Raw genomic sequence first — 16,307 nt, 5'->3', positions numbered from 1 at the left:
AAGCTCCCAGACACCATGGTGCATTTTACTGCCGAGGAGAAGGCTGCGGTTGTTAGCCTGTGGGCCAGGGTGAATGTGGAGTTGGTTGGAGGCGAGGTCCTGGGAAGGTAGGCGCTGGAGGGGGGCAGAAAGGCAGAAAGTATTCCTGAAGCGGTATTGGTCAGGTTTCTTACCTGCTCTGACTTCCCATCTCGTCTGTGACTGTGATCGTCCCATAGGCTCCTGGTTGTTTATCCATGGACCCAGAGGTTCTTTGACAGTTTTGGAAACTTGTCCTCTGAGTCTGCAATAATGGGCAACCCCAAGGTCAAGGCCCATGGCAAGAAGGTGCTGACCTCCTTTGGAAATGCTGTTAAACATATGGATGACCTCAAGGACACGTTTGCTAAGCTGAGCGAGCTGCACTGTGACAAGCTGCACGTGGATCCCGAGAACTTCAAGGTGAGTTCTGGGCATGCCTGAGCTTTGTCCTTTCATCCTAGATATTCGCAGTGTGGATATGTTCGAAAACACAGGTAGTTAAGTCTGATCCCATATTTTGGGACATTCTATATCAAGGAGGGGCTTGATTTTGGTAGGTAGGTTGTTCCAAAGGTCATAGGTAAGACCGATTAGGGTAATTACCATGACCAGTGGAGGCCACTAGCCATCTTACATTTCTGAAAAAATGCATGTGTGAAGAACACTGGCCAAATTGAGTTAAATGTTTTTGGCTGGGACAGTACAATTATAGCAAGAACATCTTACTTTTGGTAACTGAAATTTTCTCCAAAAATGATGAATACATTTCTGCATGATTCTTGAGTTTAGAACCAGGACTAAGCAAGACAAAATAAGAGCAATCTTTTCAATGGACAATATGACCCCTCTCCCCCTTTAGCAGTGATGAAATGCTCTTGTATACTTGGCTCAAAATTCTTTTTCATCTGAGTGTCCAAACAATTTGAAAGAATGTATGATCTGGGGATGTAGACTATACATATTAAGGCCCCTTGCAGTCCTGTAATCCCTCTAGAAAAGAGAAGCCGTCCATGGTAATGTTTTGGGCTCAGAAGTTGACAGGGCAAAGGAGAGAAGGATAGAGCACAATAGGAGGTACAGGGCTGGGAGTCATATTGACGCCAGTGTCCAGCATATGATGGTAAACTTTTGTCGGAGCATGGCCCCGAACGTTGCTCAATCTCCTATCAGGAAGAAAATCGATGTGGCCAGCTTGAGGTTTTCTGTTCACTCGGCACTATTTCTTTGTATCCTACTCTTTCCCCAGCTTCTAGGCAACATGATATTGGTCGTCTTGGCAACCCACTTCACCAAGGAGTTCACCCCCCGGGTGCAGGCTGCTTGGCAGAAGCTGACAACTGCCGTGGCTAACGCTCTGACCCACAAGTACCACTGAGGTGCCTACCGGAGGTGTTCCAAGAGTCCCTCTCCTGAAGATGGGCAGGGTGCCCTGCCTCCAGACCTAACTGCTATATAATCAAGTAAAATAAAAATTGTGCTCTGTAATGAATATCCTTATCTTCTCTCTTGATTTTTATCTTTAATGTTAATTCAGCTAAAAGAAAGCACTTCTTTAGGGAAGGAGGTTATTTGGGGAGAATAGAGAAGAGATGCATAGGATTCTGCAAGATAAGAGTGGCTTCAGGGGCGCCTGGGTGGCTCAGTCATTAAGCGTCTGCCTTTGGCTCAGGGCATGATCCCAGAGTCCTGGGATCAAGCCCCGCTTCCGGCTCCTCTGCTGGGAGCCTGCTTCTGCCTCTCCCACTCCCCCTGCTTGTGTTCCCTCTCTCACTGTCTCTCTCTCTCTGTCATCTAAATAAATAAAATCTTAAAAAAAAAAAAAAAGAGTGGCTTCAGGGGGCAGTTACTTCTAGAAAGGGAAAGTGGACTCTTGAACTGAATAGTGGCTCCAGGGCAAGGGAGCGAATGGAGGTACTCTTGGGAAATGCAAGAAGATGGTTGATAGAGTGAGTAGGGGCACATTAGAACCCCAAGTAGGGGACCTGTCTAGGCTGCTATTTTTATAATCTCTGAGTTTTTTGATGCTATATTTCACTTATATTAAATAATATAAGAAACATGTTTTTATCAGCTGTAACAGGGTAGAGATGGAGCTTCCCAGAGACCCAGGCGAGGACCATGCTCTAGACTTTCCCTAGTGTCTTCAGTGGTATTAATGGAGGAACTATTCCTAAAGCATAGGAACTAACTGCCTTGGTTTGACTCTGTACCCTATCTGCTAGCTCTGCGACCTGGAACATGTTTCCAATTCCATTAAGACTTCAGTGGAGATAAAAGGCCATTTATGTGGGAAAATGACAAATTCAGGAATTAGCATGCTGGGTCTAAGTGACAGAGGAGAAATTAGCCCCTTAAAAGCAGTGCAGTGGCGATGCCTGGGTGGCTCAGTCGGTTAAGCCTCTGCCTTCAACTCAGGTCGGATCCCAGGGTCCTGCATTGGCTCCTTGCTCAGCGGGGAGCCTGCTTCTCCCTCTGCCTGCCCCTCCACCTGCTCGTGCTCTCTCCCTCTGACAAATAAAAAAGTAAAACCTTAAAAAAAAAGCAGTGGGGTGATATAGAATTAGGAACACTACTGCCATGAAAAGCAGGAATAGAAGCTATTATTATAAGCAAAGTACCAGTTAAATTTCCTGCACACAAGAGTAACATAGTGAATAGGGAATTTTAGGGAAACTGATCCATGTATGGGTATAGAACCAACAAGGCAGAGTGTAACTTAGATGTAGCCACAGGAATGTACTGTGATTATAATGAGGGCAAAGGACTGAACTTCACAGAAGCAATGAAACTAAGAACAACTCAAGTAAGAGACCATCGTGGCCAAGATACCACAGGACTTGGAATGGAATGCAGTAGAAAGTGGTGAAGTCACCGATGACAGCCGGGTTCCCTGCCCGTGAATGAAAAGAGGAAAGTCTATTCTCAGGACAGAAAATGCCAAAAGTCTCTTGTTCGGAGCTGGCAATTGAGCACGTCCACTTTTGTGGCCATCACTTCAAATTCTGTGCCCAAGTCCCTGGCATAGAAGTGAAAAGCCAGGGCTTTGGGATTAGCAGTAAAAGATCACATCCAGCCCCATCACCTTGAAAAGTTTGGTGAACATTTTCCAGCATGAATTTCCTTGTTTGTAAAATGGAATAAAAATTCCTACCTCACAACTATGTTCCAAGGTTTTAAGGAGGTCACTTTAAAGTGCTTTGGCTGTCATTATTGAGAAGGTAGTGGTAGCAGTTTATACAATGCACGCTGATCTGTTCCTCTGTGCCCTGTTCCGTTGTGCATTCTCGAACCGACTGTATTCTTTATGAGCTCCAGACCCACATATCTATTTGTTTGGTGGTCCATATCTCATTGCTCAAGAGTGCATCGAATACAGTACGTCCAAAAAAACCCCCAACAGTTTCCTAATCTATTCCTGCTAATCTGTTCCCCATCTAGGGACTAGCACATCATCCATTGCTTAAGCCCGGAAATAGAGATGACGTTTTTACCACCCCCACCAACTATAATATCATCTTAACTATTTGTTTCTCATTTATTTTACCCCATAAATCCAGTTATATATGGAAGTCAGAATAATTTTTTTAAAAATACAAATCAAATCATGTCACCCAGGTCCTTGAAGTTTTCCATAGTTTTTCTTCGCTTTCAGGTTAAAGACAGATAATCTGTAACATAGTTTTAAGATCACTCATGGCTCCTTTGCACCTTTCTATCATATAACACTCCCCCTTGTGATTTAAATTACAGTTACATTGTCCTGCTTTTTGCATATAAATCATATACATTGAATCATTGTCTCTAGTTACTTTTTTTTTTTTTAAGACAGCCTGAGACAGAGTGCCTGTGCATGCAGGTGGACGAGCTGGAGCGAGGGAGAGAGAGAATCTCAAGCAGGCTCCATGCTCGGCGCAGAGCCCAACATGGGGCTCGATCTCACAACCATCATGAGCTGAGCCGAAACCAAGAGCCACCCAGGAACCCCTCTGTTACTTCTTCTTCTTCTTCTTCTTTTTTTTTTTTTTTAAAGATTTTATTTATTTATTCGGCAGGATAGAGACAGCCAGCGAGAGAGGGAACACAAGCAGGGGGAGTGGGAGAGGAAGAAGCAGGCTCATAGCGGAGGAGCCTGATGTGGGGCTCGATCCCATAACGCCAGGATCACGCCCTGAGCCGAAGGCAGACGCTCAACCGCTGTGCCACCCAGGCGCCCCCCTCTGTTACTTCTAATTGACGTGATGTTGTACAATCATCTGTATTTCTGCAAGGGAAGCAGTGGTTGATTCTTTTCATTGTTGTGTAATATTTCATTCTTTCTTTATATCACGATTTATCTCTTCCACTGAATGAGGAACATTTAAGTTGCTAGCAGTTTGGGATCGTCATGCATACTGATGTCACAGTCTTTGGACTCACACAAGCATGCATTTCTGCATTTCTAGAAGAATAATTGCTAGCTCGTAGGCTTTGCATATATTCTGCTTTAGTAGCTACGATCAGATATTTCTAAAGCAGGTGTACATTTTACACTGTCGCCAGCAGAGCCTGAGTTTTATTGATCCACATCCTTGCTAAATTTTGAAATTGTTTCTCTCTCTCCTCCTCTTCTTTATATTCTTTGCCTTCTGACTTCCAACCCACTCCATTCTCTTCCTTTCTGTTGGTTGGTCCCTCCCTCCCTCCCTCCCTCCCTCCCTCTATGTAATACTATTTCATATTCAGAAAAGACTAAAATTCCCTTTGAATCTTCATTTCTAGATCTAACTCTACTTTTTTCCTGAGGACACAACTGGAAATTTCTGCACCTGCATTTTCCCAGAAACCTTGTCAGACTTAATCTGGTTGAATAAGGTAAATCTTCATTGCAAATCCTCTGCATTCTTTCTTGAGTCATATCATAGTTTTAAATAATCACGTTATAGGTCTCCGATATCTTTTTCTTTATCACTCATTAAATTGTTTCTGTTAAATCCATGCTCCCCAGATGTATTTTAGTAACTGGTACAGAAACAATATTCATTACTTCTCATTCTTTCAAAGGACATTTATTTCAGTGAAGGAATGAGAAGAGTTTTGTTACTAGAAGTATTTATCCAAAGAAGGAGAAAGAAAGCAAGTTAAAAGTATGGCAAAGCATTTATTCCAACCACTTACAAATATCTCTAGAGACAAAGAGAAGTACCACATAGAGTCAACTTGATAACCTTTCTGTTCTCTAGGGCTTAGTTTCCTTATCTACGAAGTGAAAGAACTAGAAGAGTTAAACTCTGAGGAACATTTCACTATATCAGACTACATCATATGCACATAACGAGAGTGGTCCTGTATTCATGGAAGCCGCTGCTGAAGGGGATGAACTGGGAAGAGATCTAGCAGGGATTCTGAGTCAAGACACACAACACCGAGAACGCCACCCTCAGGGCAACTGAAGGGAACTGGGGAATGAGGACGCAACCCACATTCTCACAAACCAATAAGCTTCTGCAATGTCCTGGGCCAATCTGGTCACAGCAGCAGGGAGGGCAAGATCAGGGCTGGGCATAAAAGGAAGAGCAGGGCCAGCTGCTGCTTATACTTGCTTCTGACACAACCGTGTTCACTAGCAACCACAAAGAGACACCATGGTGCATCTGACTGGTGAGGAGAAGTCTCTCGTCACCGGCCTGTGGGGCAAGGTGAACGTGGATGAAGTTGGTGGTGAGGCCCTGGGCAGGTAGGTATCCAGATGGCAAGGCAGGCTTACGGAGAGTGAATGGAAGCTGGGCAGGTGGAAATGCTCAGTCGCCTGGGCTTCTGACAGGCTCTGACTCCTCTGTGCTCTGTGCTGTTTTCACCCCTCAGGCTTCTGGTTGTCTACCCCTGGACTCAGAGGTTCTTTGACTCCTTTGGGGACCTGTCCTCTGCTGATGCTATTATGAACAACCCCAAGGTCAAGGCCCATGGCAAGAAGGTGCTGAACTCCTTTAGTGATGGCCTGAAGAATCTGGACAACCTCAAGGGCACCTTTGCTAAGCTGAGCGAGCTGCACTGTGACAAGCTGCACGTGGATCCCGAGAACTTCAAGGTGAGTCTATGACATGCTCTGTTTTTTCCTTTTCACTTTCTAGTCTTTCACTCTGATTCTTTTCCCTACCTGTTCTCCCCCCCACCTTCCTTTTCCCTCACTATGTATTATCATTGAATGCTTTTCAGAATTTACATAATTTCATGTTACCCTTCAGTATTCCATATTGTTTCCTTTCTCACAAGCTTTTATTTCATCAAGCTCTTTACTTAATTACTTATCTTTGGCCCCTCTCTTTTCCTCCTAACTTTTTTCCCCTACTCAATACCCAACTTATGCACACTAGCTCTCATCTTCTCCTTCTGCCCTTGGAAAAGTCTTTCTGTCTTTCCATATGGGGATTGGAAGGGCTCTTCAAAGAGTTGTCACTCTGGAGGCTACAAATCATCTCAAAATTAAAGAATAATTGGGCATGTGATGTGATGAGCATAGGGTGTTACATGCAATTAATGAATCATTGAAGATTAAGTCAAAAACTAATGATGTATTTTATGTCGGTTAATTGAATTTAAATTAAAAAAAAAGAAAAATTGCATGTCTATCGAGTCAAGACTCAATGGAAAGGAAAAGAAAAAAAAATATCTGAGGATGATAGACCAGAAGTAGAGAAGCAGGGCAGCTGTAGCTGCTAAAAGACAGCCCAGCATCATCCTAATTAACCAAGTAATTGTTAAGTATATGCATAATAAAAAATATACAGTATACCTACATATATATTTACTCGTTTATGCTGATGGAGATAATGTGAAGGTCAGTTTGGGCTGGAGTGTGGTCAGAAAAAAAAAAAAAAAAAAGATTGTTGGCTCAGTGTCTCATCAGCCCAGCTTGATTTCTCTCTGAATCATGCATGTACGTCTATCTCGTCTCTTCCCCGCAGCTCCTGGGCAACGTGCTGGTGTGTGTGCTGGCTCACCACTTCGGCAAAGAGTTCACCCCTCAGGTGCAGGCTGCCTATCAGAAGGTGGTGGCTGGTGTGGCCAACGCCCTGGCCCACAAGTACCACTGAGCTCCTGGCCTGTTTCCTGGTGATCCCTGGAAGACCCTGTTCCCCTAAATTCTATCTTCTGAACTGGGGGAAATAATGTCCACCATCAAGGGTATGGTTTCTGCCTAATAAAGAACCTTCAGCTCAACTTCCTGATTCATTTCACTTATTTTATTTTCTTGTCTGGGGGTATGGAACATCCCTGGGGGTCTACAGATTGGAAGCTCTTGTGTCTTAGTCAAAGAGGTCAAGGGAAATGAGAAAGGAAGGCGATCATACATACCACTAGTGATTGACACTTCTCCCTCCAAAGCACAGGCATGGTCAATGTATAAATCTACAGAGAACACTGGCATTACAGGGGCTCTAGGGAAGACTTGCAACCTAAGACACAGCCCTCAGGCTAATTCTTTGACCTATTTCCTACAATTAGTAAAAACTACGGTGCTCAGTTAGAGACATAATGAATGATCAAGACACTGCTGTGTTTCCTTTTCCCTACCTCCCTTGCCTGCAGTGTAGCCGGCAACACCATGCTCCATCAAGCGTGCCTGCTCTAAGAAATTACCTCCCTCTTTTACTTGCCCCAAACATGTCCATCAATAATTCCTGCTCCCACCCTCCCATTTCAGACAAACTGCATGTTTGCTTATCACTTGTGATGCCTTTGCACCCTGGCCTCAATGCACTTTCCAATATTGCCTAAGAAAATCTTTCCAAAGCCTTCCCCTCTTCCTATTCTTCACATTTCTTCTTATCCCTCACACTCACACTCTATGCTGTATAAACATTTCTGCCTATTTTGTACTGTCCCACATGACCACCGTGCCTTTGACTTTCCTGCGTAGGCAGGAGGTGAATATTTATTAATTAAGGTGGTTGGTGACTGAATGAATGAGGGAAGGATTATTGCCTGTCTTAGAACTGCTGGAACTAGAGGACACTCTGAACCAGGGACCTGGAGAGAGGTCCTTTGGTGTCGATGCGCCAGTATCGAATGAGGGAAGGGAAACACTGATCAGACATTTGCTTTCTGCTCAGAGCCTGCTAGACGCTTGGCCTTATGAACGAAGACCTTGTATATTTGTAAAGGGGCCCAGACTGAAGCCACGACTTTGCTCCTAAGATGTACGGCTTCAAATTTAACTTGGGAAAAATCGCCCCTTTGCTTTTCTTAAATCAACACCCTGGCCCACATCGTGATGTCAACAAAATCTAATTCTGAATGACCATCTGAGCCCAATGGAGGAGATATTTGCGTGGTCACTACAGACTGAGACACTGATTGTTTGTAATAACTAGCACAAACTTTATCAATCTCGTGTCTAGATTGGCTTTTATTGTTTTTCATACAGAAATATGACTTTTAAAAATATATGTCCATCATTTCTGTGAGTTCTGATCTTCTTGGAATATTTTTATTTTGTTTAATTTTATGAATTTAATTTAATTTTTGGAAGGATGCTTAACTGAGGTAACCAAGAGTTTGTGCATCTGGGAGAGAAGAGTGACCACTAAATGTGCCTGACCCAGGAAAATAAGGGCTATGCTGTAGACATGCCAAAATGACTGGACGGAATTTAAAACTAAACATTACTGTAGGTACAACAGTGTTCTAGTTGAGTGTCATTTTTTTAAAAGATTTTATTTATTTGAAGAGATAGAGACAGCCAGCGAGAGAGGGAACACAAGCAGGGGCAGTGGGAAAGGAAGAAGCAGGCTCCCAGAGGAGAAGCCCGATGCGGGGTTCGATCCCAGAACGCTGGGATCACGCCCTGAGCTGAAGGCAGACGCTTAACGACTGTGCCACCCGGGTGCCCTAGTTGAGTGTCGTTTTTGAGCCAAATCAAACCACACACCTCTCGATGACAGGCATGAATCTCTTGATCCTCACTCTTGATTATACTCAGACCAGGTCCATCCTGGTTCAAAACATCGAAGTATGCAAATTTGACAAACTGGAGAAAAGGGACAAAATGTCTTTCTGTCTCTCTTTTGGGGACATAGGGTGTATGCATATGTGTGTGCGTGCACACGTGTGTATGTGTGTGCATGCACATGTGTGTGTGTGTGTGTGTGTGTGTCTGTTCATATGCATGGACATGCGTGGGTTTAGTGGTCATTGGGGCTGGGATCAACATAAGCACACACCCCGTGCTATCCTTCACAGGGGAGAAATAAGCTTAAAATGGTGAAGATGGCAGTGCGTCGAGAAGCTTTCTAGAATCTTTGAATGCTGATCGCGATGTGAGCCTGAGGCTCAGAACATAATCACATTTATCAGTTTATTCTTATTTTCATGTGATATCTCTGCGCTTTTGATGTCTTATTACAACTTGCAGCCTTGTCCCTGCATGGTAGTGGTAAGAAAAGGAGCAGTCTGCCTCCCTCTGCAGTCATGCCAAGTAGCAGCTGTGATGGGAGCAAGAACAGCAGCTTCTGTCCTGAAGCCAGGAACAAGGTGGCTCCAGCAGTCACCAGTACAAAAGCTTAGTCCACAGGTCATTCATGGCAAAGAAGGCTGAGGAAGAAGATGTAAGAGAACTTAGGGGAACACTTTCTGAGTACAGGAAATGGTAGGGGAAGTCCAAGTAGACGCTAATTTCAGTCAGTCAAGATGGCAAAGCTGTGGCCTCGACAATTTGGCTCTTTACAGAAAAGTATAAACATATGCAATACTGTTATTTAGTAAGGGCTGTGAATTTCTCATGGCAGAGAGTTCCAGCAAAAGGCATGTCCAAACTTCCCTAGAAGACCTCGCTTCGCACACTTATACCAGAACTCTGACATCAGGGGTGTGAAATAGAGTCTTGAAAACAGTCTGAATGTAAAACAATGGTAAAGCTAATGAAGTTTTAAATTTAGTAAAATGAAATTCAAAGCCTACAGCTCAATGTGTGTGTGTGTGTGTGTGTGTGTGTGTGTGTGTGTGTGTGTGTCTGTTCATATGCATGGACATGCGTGGGTTTAGTGGTCATTGGGGCTGGGATCAACATAAGCACCCAATAGTAAGAACATCTTTGCTTAAGCGTTTTAGAGAAGACTGAATATAAATAGAAAATGCTGGAATTTTATCTCTTTAACCCCTGTAATCTTTTGGGGCACGTAATTCTGACCTAACCTCCAGATTACCAGACAAGAACCAAGCCTTTCCTACATCGTCTGAGAACAATCAGAAAGAGGTTGTTCACAAGTACTTTATGGGCTTGGGACAAGTAAAAGGGGAAAGGAATCCTTACTTACTTAGCGATGATGGAAAAAGTAGTTTAGGAAATGGAGCAATGGAAGTGGGAATTTTAGGAGTTCATTTGAAACGAGTAGAAACAGAGAAGTCCTTTTCTTCTGGTTCACCTAGAAATGTTTTTGTAGTTGGGGTTTCTTAGTGTTAGAGCTGAGAGGATGAGAAATTTCTGTTAAATATTTGTTGCCAGTGATGGCAATGGAGAGAGAAAGGTGATATTAGACATTGGGGTGCCTGGATCAAAAGGAGATTCTAAGGTGGGAAAAACAGTGTAAGTCAAAAAATGCATGGCCCTTTCCTTGCTTAAAGGAAATGGGAATTCAGGAGCAGGCTGAGATGCAGGAGACACAGATGGGAAATTAGAAAAAGAACCAGCAGGGCTCTTCAGGAATACCAAGAGCCGATGCTGAGCTCAGAAATGCTCACAGCTTTTGATTTTTTTAATGGTATCTTTTAATGGTAAGGAGCAGAATTCTCCACTTCAGGTTTTCATCACCTAAGAGGTTAGTCATCAGAACTCATGACATGGGGGAGAGAAACGTGAGGGGAGGGATATTGGAAAAACTGTAGAGATAGAAGGATATATGCTAGTAAAAAAGATTGAAGCGAACAGAAATATGTAGAGAAATGGAATTATGGATGATGAATTTCAATAAAAGAAATGGTTATACACACAGCATTCTTAGTTGTCTAGGAGGGAAAAAATTTGGGCCAAAGCCAGAGTGCCTTTCCATTTTCCTGTCCCTCATTTCTAGTCACAGAAAAGCTTTTCTAACAGACCAGGAAGAAACCATTTTTTTATGTCTCGGGTTAATTAAAGACATTGCTTCCCTCAGTGTTACCAACAATTTTGGTTTATAATTGATTTTTTGGTTGTTTTTATTTCTTGGTATGTCGAGAGATCTCTATGTTTTCATCTGTGGGTCCACAAAACTGAATAGTTGTTACTTTGCAGGACACTCCTGATTCATATGTAATTCCACTTTCAAATCATCATTTGTTTGGTTATATGACTAAATTAAGAAAAAAAAATGAATGAATGAGTGAATGGATGGATGGATGGATGTTTGGTTTCTTCCTAGGACGATTTAATCCAAACCGAGAGAAGAGATACAGTTAGAACCGAGGCAGAGGTTCCACCCATGCTGTCCTTGTAATTATTTTGCTCAGTCTGAAGACAGGAGGAGAACCATCCATATGCTTTTAGGTAGAACCACAGTGGATGAAGGCTTTGTACTTTCTGGACCTGGGATTCTTCATTTGTGTAATAAGAAAATTGAAGAGGCCCTCTCTGAGAGATTGCCACGTTGTGATTCTCAAAGTTGCAGGATTATTCTTGTCAAGGAGAATGATTTTAGTAGCAAGCTGTATTGCTAGGATGAGACCTAGAGATCCGTAGAGAGAAGACCAGGGTCTGAAGTCAGACTCACAAGCAGGTGTCAAAACTGTCAAGGAGAGGGATGGCAGTCACCATTCAGGCCTCACCCTGCAGAACCACACCCAGGCCTGGGCCAATCTCACAGCCCCAGGGAGGGCAAGATCAGCGCTGGGCATAAAAGGAAGAGCAGGGCCAGCTGCTGCTTATACTTGCTTCTGACACAACCGTGTTCACTAGCAACCACAAAGAGACACCATGGTGCATCTGACTGGTGAGGAGAAGTCTCTCGTCACCGGCCTGTGGGGCAAGGTGAACGTGGATGAAGTTGGTGGTGAGGCCCTGGGCAGGTAGGTATCCAGATGGCAAGGCAGGCTTACGGAGAGTGAATGGAAGCTGGGCAGGTGGAAATGCTCAGTCACCTGGGCTTCTGACAGGCTCTGACTCCTCTGTGCTCTGTGCTGTTTTCACCCCTCAGGCTTCTGGTTGTCTACCCCTGGACTCAGAGGTTCTTTGACTCCTTTGGGGACCTGTCCTCTGCTGATGCTATTATGAACAACCCCAAGGTCAAGGCCCATGGCAAGAAGGTGCTGAACTCCTTTAGTGATGGCCTGAAGAATCTGGACAACCTCAAGGGCACCTTTGCTAAGCTGAGCGAGCTGCACTGTGACAAGCTGCACGTGGATCCCGAGAACTTCAAGGTGAGTCTGTGGGACCCTCAGTGTTCTCCTTTTTCTTTTTTTAAGATCAAGTTCATGGTGTCCGGAAAGGGTATGAACCTTGGGTGCTGTTTAGAGTGGAAAGGAGGTATTCCAAAGCATCAGTATGGACTCCTCAGGACTGTGTGTGTGTGTGTTTTTTTTCTTTTACCCTCTTGCTCACAGTTGTTTCCTCTTGTTCTCTTTTTGTTTCCCGCAAATTATTTTCTTTATTGTTTTGATTAAACTTTTGAGTGTTTGAAAAGTGCTTTTAATCCATTCAAAATCATTTTTTTTCCTAATACTGTTTTCCCTTGTCTTTTCCTTTGAAAGCAAAGAGGATAAAATCTGATTGCTTCTTTGCCTAGTTGGAAAGAATAACCATGGTAACTTAAGTTCTGGATTAAGGCAGGAGGAAAGAAACATTTGTAAATGTAAAATCAGTCTGATATGTTTGGAGTCACAAGGGTAGTAACATCTGAGATCCAGCTATCTTTCTGCTTATATTCTAGGGGCATAGCTTGGGGCTGTGGATGGGGCTGGAATACGTTGAGTCTTGGCTGGGTCTGTCTGCTAATCACGCACATGTCTCTTGTCTCTTCCCCGCAGCTCCTGGGCAACGTGCTGGTGTGTGTGCTGGCTCACCACTTTGGCAAAGAGTTCACCCCTCAGGTGCAGGCTGCCTATCAGAAGGTGGTGGCTGGTGTGGCCAATGCCCTGGCCCACAAGTACCACTGAGCTCCCTTCCTGCTTTCCAGGAAGAGTCCCCTGGTCCCTAGAACCCAACACCTGAACTTGGGGAAATTGTGAAGTGCTTTGAGCACCTGGCTCCTGCCTAATAAAGAACACTTCTTTTCATTGCACTGGTGTATTTAAATTATTCCTGCGTCTCTCACTGGAGTTGTTACAGGACATGGGAGGGCAAGGAGTTTAAGACATAAAGAAATGAGGGGCTAGTTCAGTTCTTGGGAAAATATATCTATATTTCAGACTCCACAATAGGAGTGGTTGGAAATAGCCAAATATGTGGGAAACAGACTCTGCTGCCAATTTTAACTTTCCCTTAGAAAAGAATTCAAGCCGAGGCTTGATTTGGGGTCTAGATTTTTCCTATGCTTTATTTAAATCAAGTCTTTATTTAGTTTTCCTTATAAATGTCCTCCCTCTCCCCTGTTGTCCAGAACCTCGCAGCCCTCAATCCACTAAGTTCTTCTGTCTGAAGACATCACTGTTCCTCTCCGATTTTCTTTTATGTTTTGCTGTCTCATTACTCGCCCTCCCCATCACTCTTATCCTGGTTCCCTCCATCCTCTTACAACAGAGACCAGCATGAAGGTCCCAAAGCAGGAGAGGAAGTTTCCCTGCCTCTTCCCTAGTGCCTTTCATGGTTTGCGTTGGAAGGAAGGAACTGGTGATATTTTGTCCGATACATGACCAAGGCAAATGTGGAAAGGAACTTTTGGGGGCTTGATATACGCTGCTGTCTTGCAATCTTATTATGAGTTCACACCAAATTGCATCCTCCTCTTCTGAGGAAGCTTTAGCATGTATAACCAGGAAGTGACTGGAGGTCTGCTCTCACCTCCTCCTCTTTCTGATGCCTCTGATGCCTTCTCTGCCTTTCTAGTTATTAGCACAGTGTTGCCAACTGCAACATACCCTAATTTCATTATGTCAGTCAATGGCCACTTATGTGGATGCTAGATGCCAGAAATAAAATGACTTTGAAATGGTCCTTGTCCCCTCACACATTCTAATTCCGAATAAAGTTAGGAAGACCATGGAAGTATCACCACTAATAAGTAAACTAATTGATTAATTATATTAATATGCAAACAATCTTCATCTAAACACAGAAAGGAGATGAATACAAGGTGTCTTTATAAATACATAAATGATAATTCTCTAAGCCTTCAGGATCAGAGGGGAGCCAGAAGTGTGCCTTCGTGACAATTTTGGTCATCCACTGAAGGGAACTTCACGTTTGATATTGACCTGAGTGTTAGGACCTTGCATGCAGAGAGACCATAGGACAGCAGAGGTCCTGTAGATCTAGATACAATGAGGATTGATAGGTGAAGACATAAATTAAAAGCGGAAGGAAGAGTCATGCAAGCATCTAAGAGAAAGCAGACTACGCATGCCTGCTGGGCATGAGAATGAGGTGGGAGAGTGGGTAGGCAGGGGTGTGGTGGTCCAGGAGGTCAATGAAGGGCCCGAGGAAGGATGGGAAACACTAATAATATTAAATGGCCCAGATTCTATAATTTGGTGAGGGCTCTATTAGCAGAGCACTCTTTTTAAGCAGAATTGTGCAAAATTCTTTAAGCTAAAGATGGATTTATTATGGAAACAACATCCATCAGATATGTAACTCCAGTTTTCACTTGTATTGCTAGGTTTTGCCTCTTACCATCCAAATTCTCAAGTGTCCCCTTCCTGATTTTGCTTCTTTTAATTATTAGTATTATAAAAAATGTAACCTCAAGATTGGGAAAGGGTCAGTAGACATTACTAATTAACAAATCAATAAGCACCACTTTATAGCTATTAGGCCAGAGGTATAATGTCTCCAAGAGATACATGCTCAGCTCTGACAAAACTTGGTACTATCTGGCTGCTGTTCTATTCCAGTACCAACATTAGCTGGAGGTAGAGAAGGATGAAAGAGAGGGACAGAGTACACGGCGTGTGTAAATCGTATGTTGAGATTACTATTCTGGTTTGAAAGTCATGTAGCCTCATGGAAATCAGTCTCTCACTTTAATAGCCATCAAACAGGACGAAACAATCTCAGGTATTCACATTCATAAATGGGTAAGGGCTGGAGTTGGTCCAAAATTACTCTTCCTTCTGCAATTTGCTTTATAAAGTTACTGATTTCTCTTCTAGGACTGATTTTATATTCTGATTATCTCTGGGTGCTATTAAAATGAATACATTTACTATGTTCTTATAACTAAATGAGAAAGGGGATTCTCACATAGATGTGAAGGATTGACATTAGAGCTGCACAGGACCTGAGATTTTGTCACAACCAGTCCAGTTGAAGGGGAATTAACTGGCTGAGAACACACAAGATTTCTATCCATTTCAAAGAGAACACCTTGATAGTGGTTCAGTGGATCTAGCAGGTCTTGACGGTATAAATGACAGGGTTCATCAGTGGTATGAAGAGGATGGACACCTTCCCGTGATGATATGGATGAAGGAGGAGGAATGCCTTGCACACTTGTGAACAATGGAAGACCCTAGCACAGGGACATACAATTACAGGTCAGTCAGAATATAAGACATACACACTGGTGTGAGAGCTTTGAGTGGCTCCCTGTAGGAGGCAATGTCCATTGCAGATCTGAGAATCAGAATATAAGAAAAGACTATTAAAAGAAAGTCTAGACCCATGGCAAGCAAGATGACCAACAAAGCATAGAGGCTGTTGATCCACGAGCCAGAGCAGGGGAGTTGGATCATATCCTGGTGTAGACAGTAGGAGTGAGAAAGGATATTGTCATGATAGTGATAGAAACCAAGGAGGTGCAGGCCATGAAGGATGGTGGAGGATGTACCCGGAATCCACCAAACACTCCAATCTTCACTACCTGGAGGCTGATGAGCAATGAGGGATATCTCAGAGGGTTAGTGATGGCCACAAAGCAATCATATGTCATGATGAAAGGCATAAGTGACACAGTGAAAGAAAGATATGGACACCATGGAAGTGGGAAAAACAGGCATATAAATGATACTTAACAAAATTCAGCCATAGTTGTCCCATAACTGTGGGCAGTACTGCGACTGACAGAGACTCAGGTCAGTTTCTAACAGCATAACCAGAAAGTAGCACATGGGAGAGAAATATTGAGCACTAGGGAATTTTTGAAACTTATTTTTAAGGACCTGAATAATATCAAGGCAGCAAT

At 43.4% G+C, this 16,307-nt stretch overlaps 2 protein-coding genes across 3 annotated transcripts; both read left to right on the top strand.

Annotated features, from left to right (window-relative positions):
* LOC103680071 (hemoglobin subunit beta) lies at positions 1-7,218 on the top strand. 2 transcript variants are annotated; one of them, XM_040630710.1, is made up of 3 exons: positions 1-107; positions 219-441; positions 6,963-7,218. In XM_040630710.1, the coding sequence occupies exons 1-3, from the start codon at positions 16-18 to the stop codon at positions 7,089-7,091; spliced, it is 444 nt and encodes a 147-aa protein (XP_040486644.1). In that variant the 5' UTR covers positions 1-15; the 3' UTR covers positions 7,092-7,218. The 2 variants fall into 2 exon arrangements, with proteins under 2 accessions (XP_040486644.1, XP_008707833.1); XM_008709611.2 differs by lacking the exons at positions 1-107; positions 219-441 and adding exons at positions 5,566-5,734; positions 5,863-6,085.
* A 4,649-nt stretch (positions 7,219-11,867) lies between these two features.
* Positions 11,868-13,247, top strand: LOC103680072 (hemoglobin subunit beta). Its single transcript, XM_008709612.2, has 3 exons — positions 11,868-12,036; positions 12,165-12,387; positions 12,994-13,247. Exons 1-3 carry the CDS (start codon positions 11,945-11,947, stop codon positions 13,120-13,122), a joined length of 444 nt encoding a protein of 147 aa, XP_008707834.1. The 5' UTR covers positions 11,868-11,944; the 3' UTR covers positions 13,123-13,247.
* Positions 13,248-16,307: the final 3,060 nt, after the last annotated feature.

This window comes from Ursus maritimus, unplaced genomic scaffold (assembly GCF_017311325.1).
Source record: "Ursus maritimus isolate PB19 unplaced genomic scaffold, ASM1731132v1 scaffold_16, whole genome shotgun sequence".
In the NCBI taxonomy this organism is placed as follows: Eukaryota; Metazoa; Chordata; class Mammalia; order Carnivora; family Ursidae; genus Ursus; species Ursus maritimus.
Note: the sequence above shows the minus strand (reverse complement) of the source record. Positions and strands in the feature narration are given on the sequence as shown.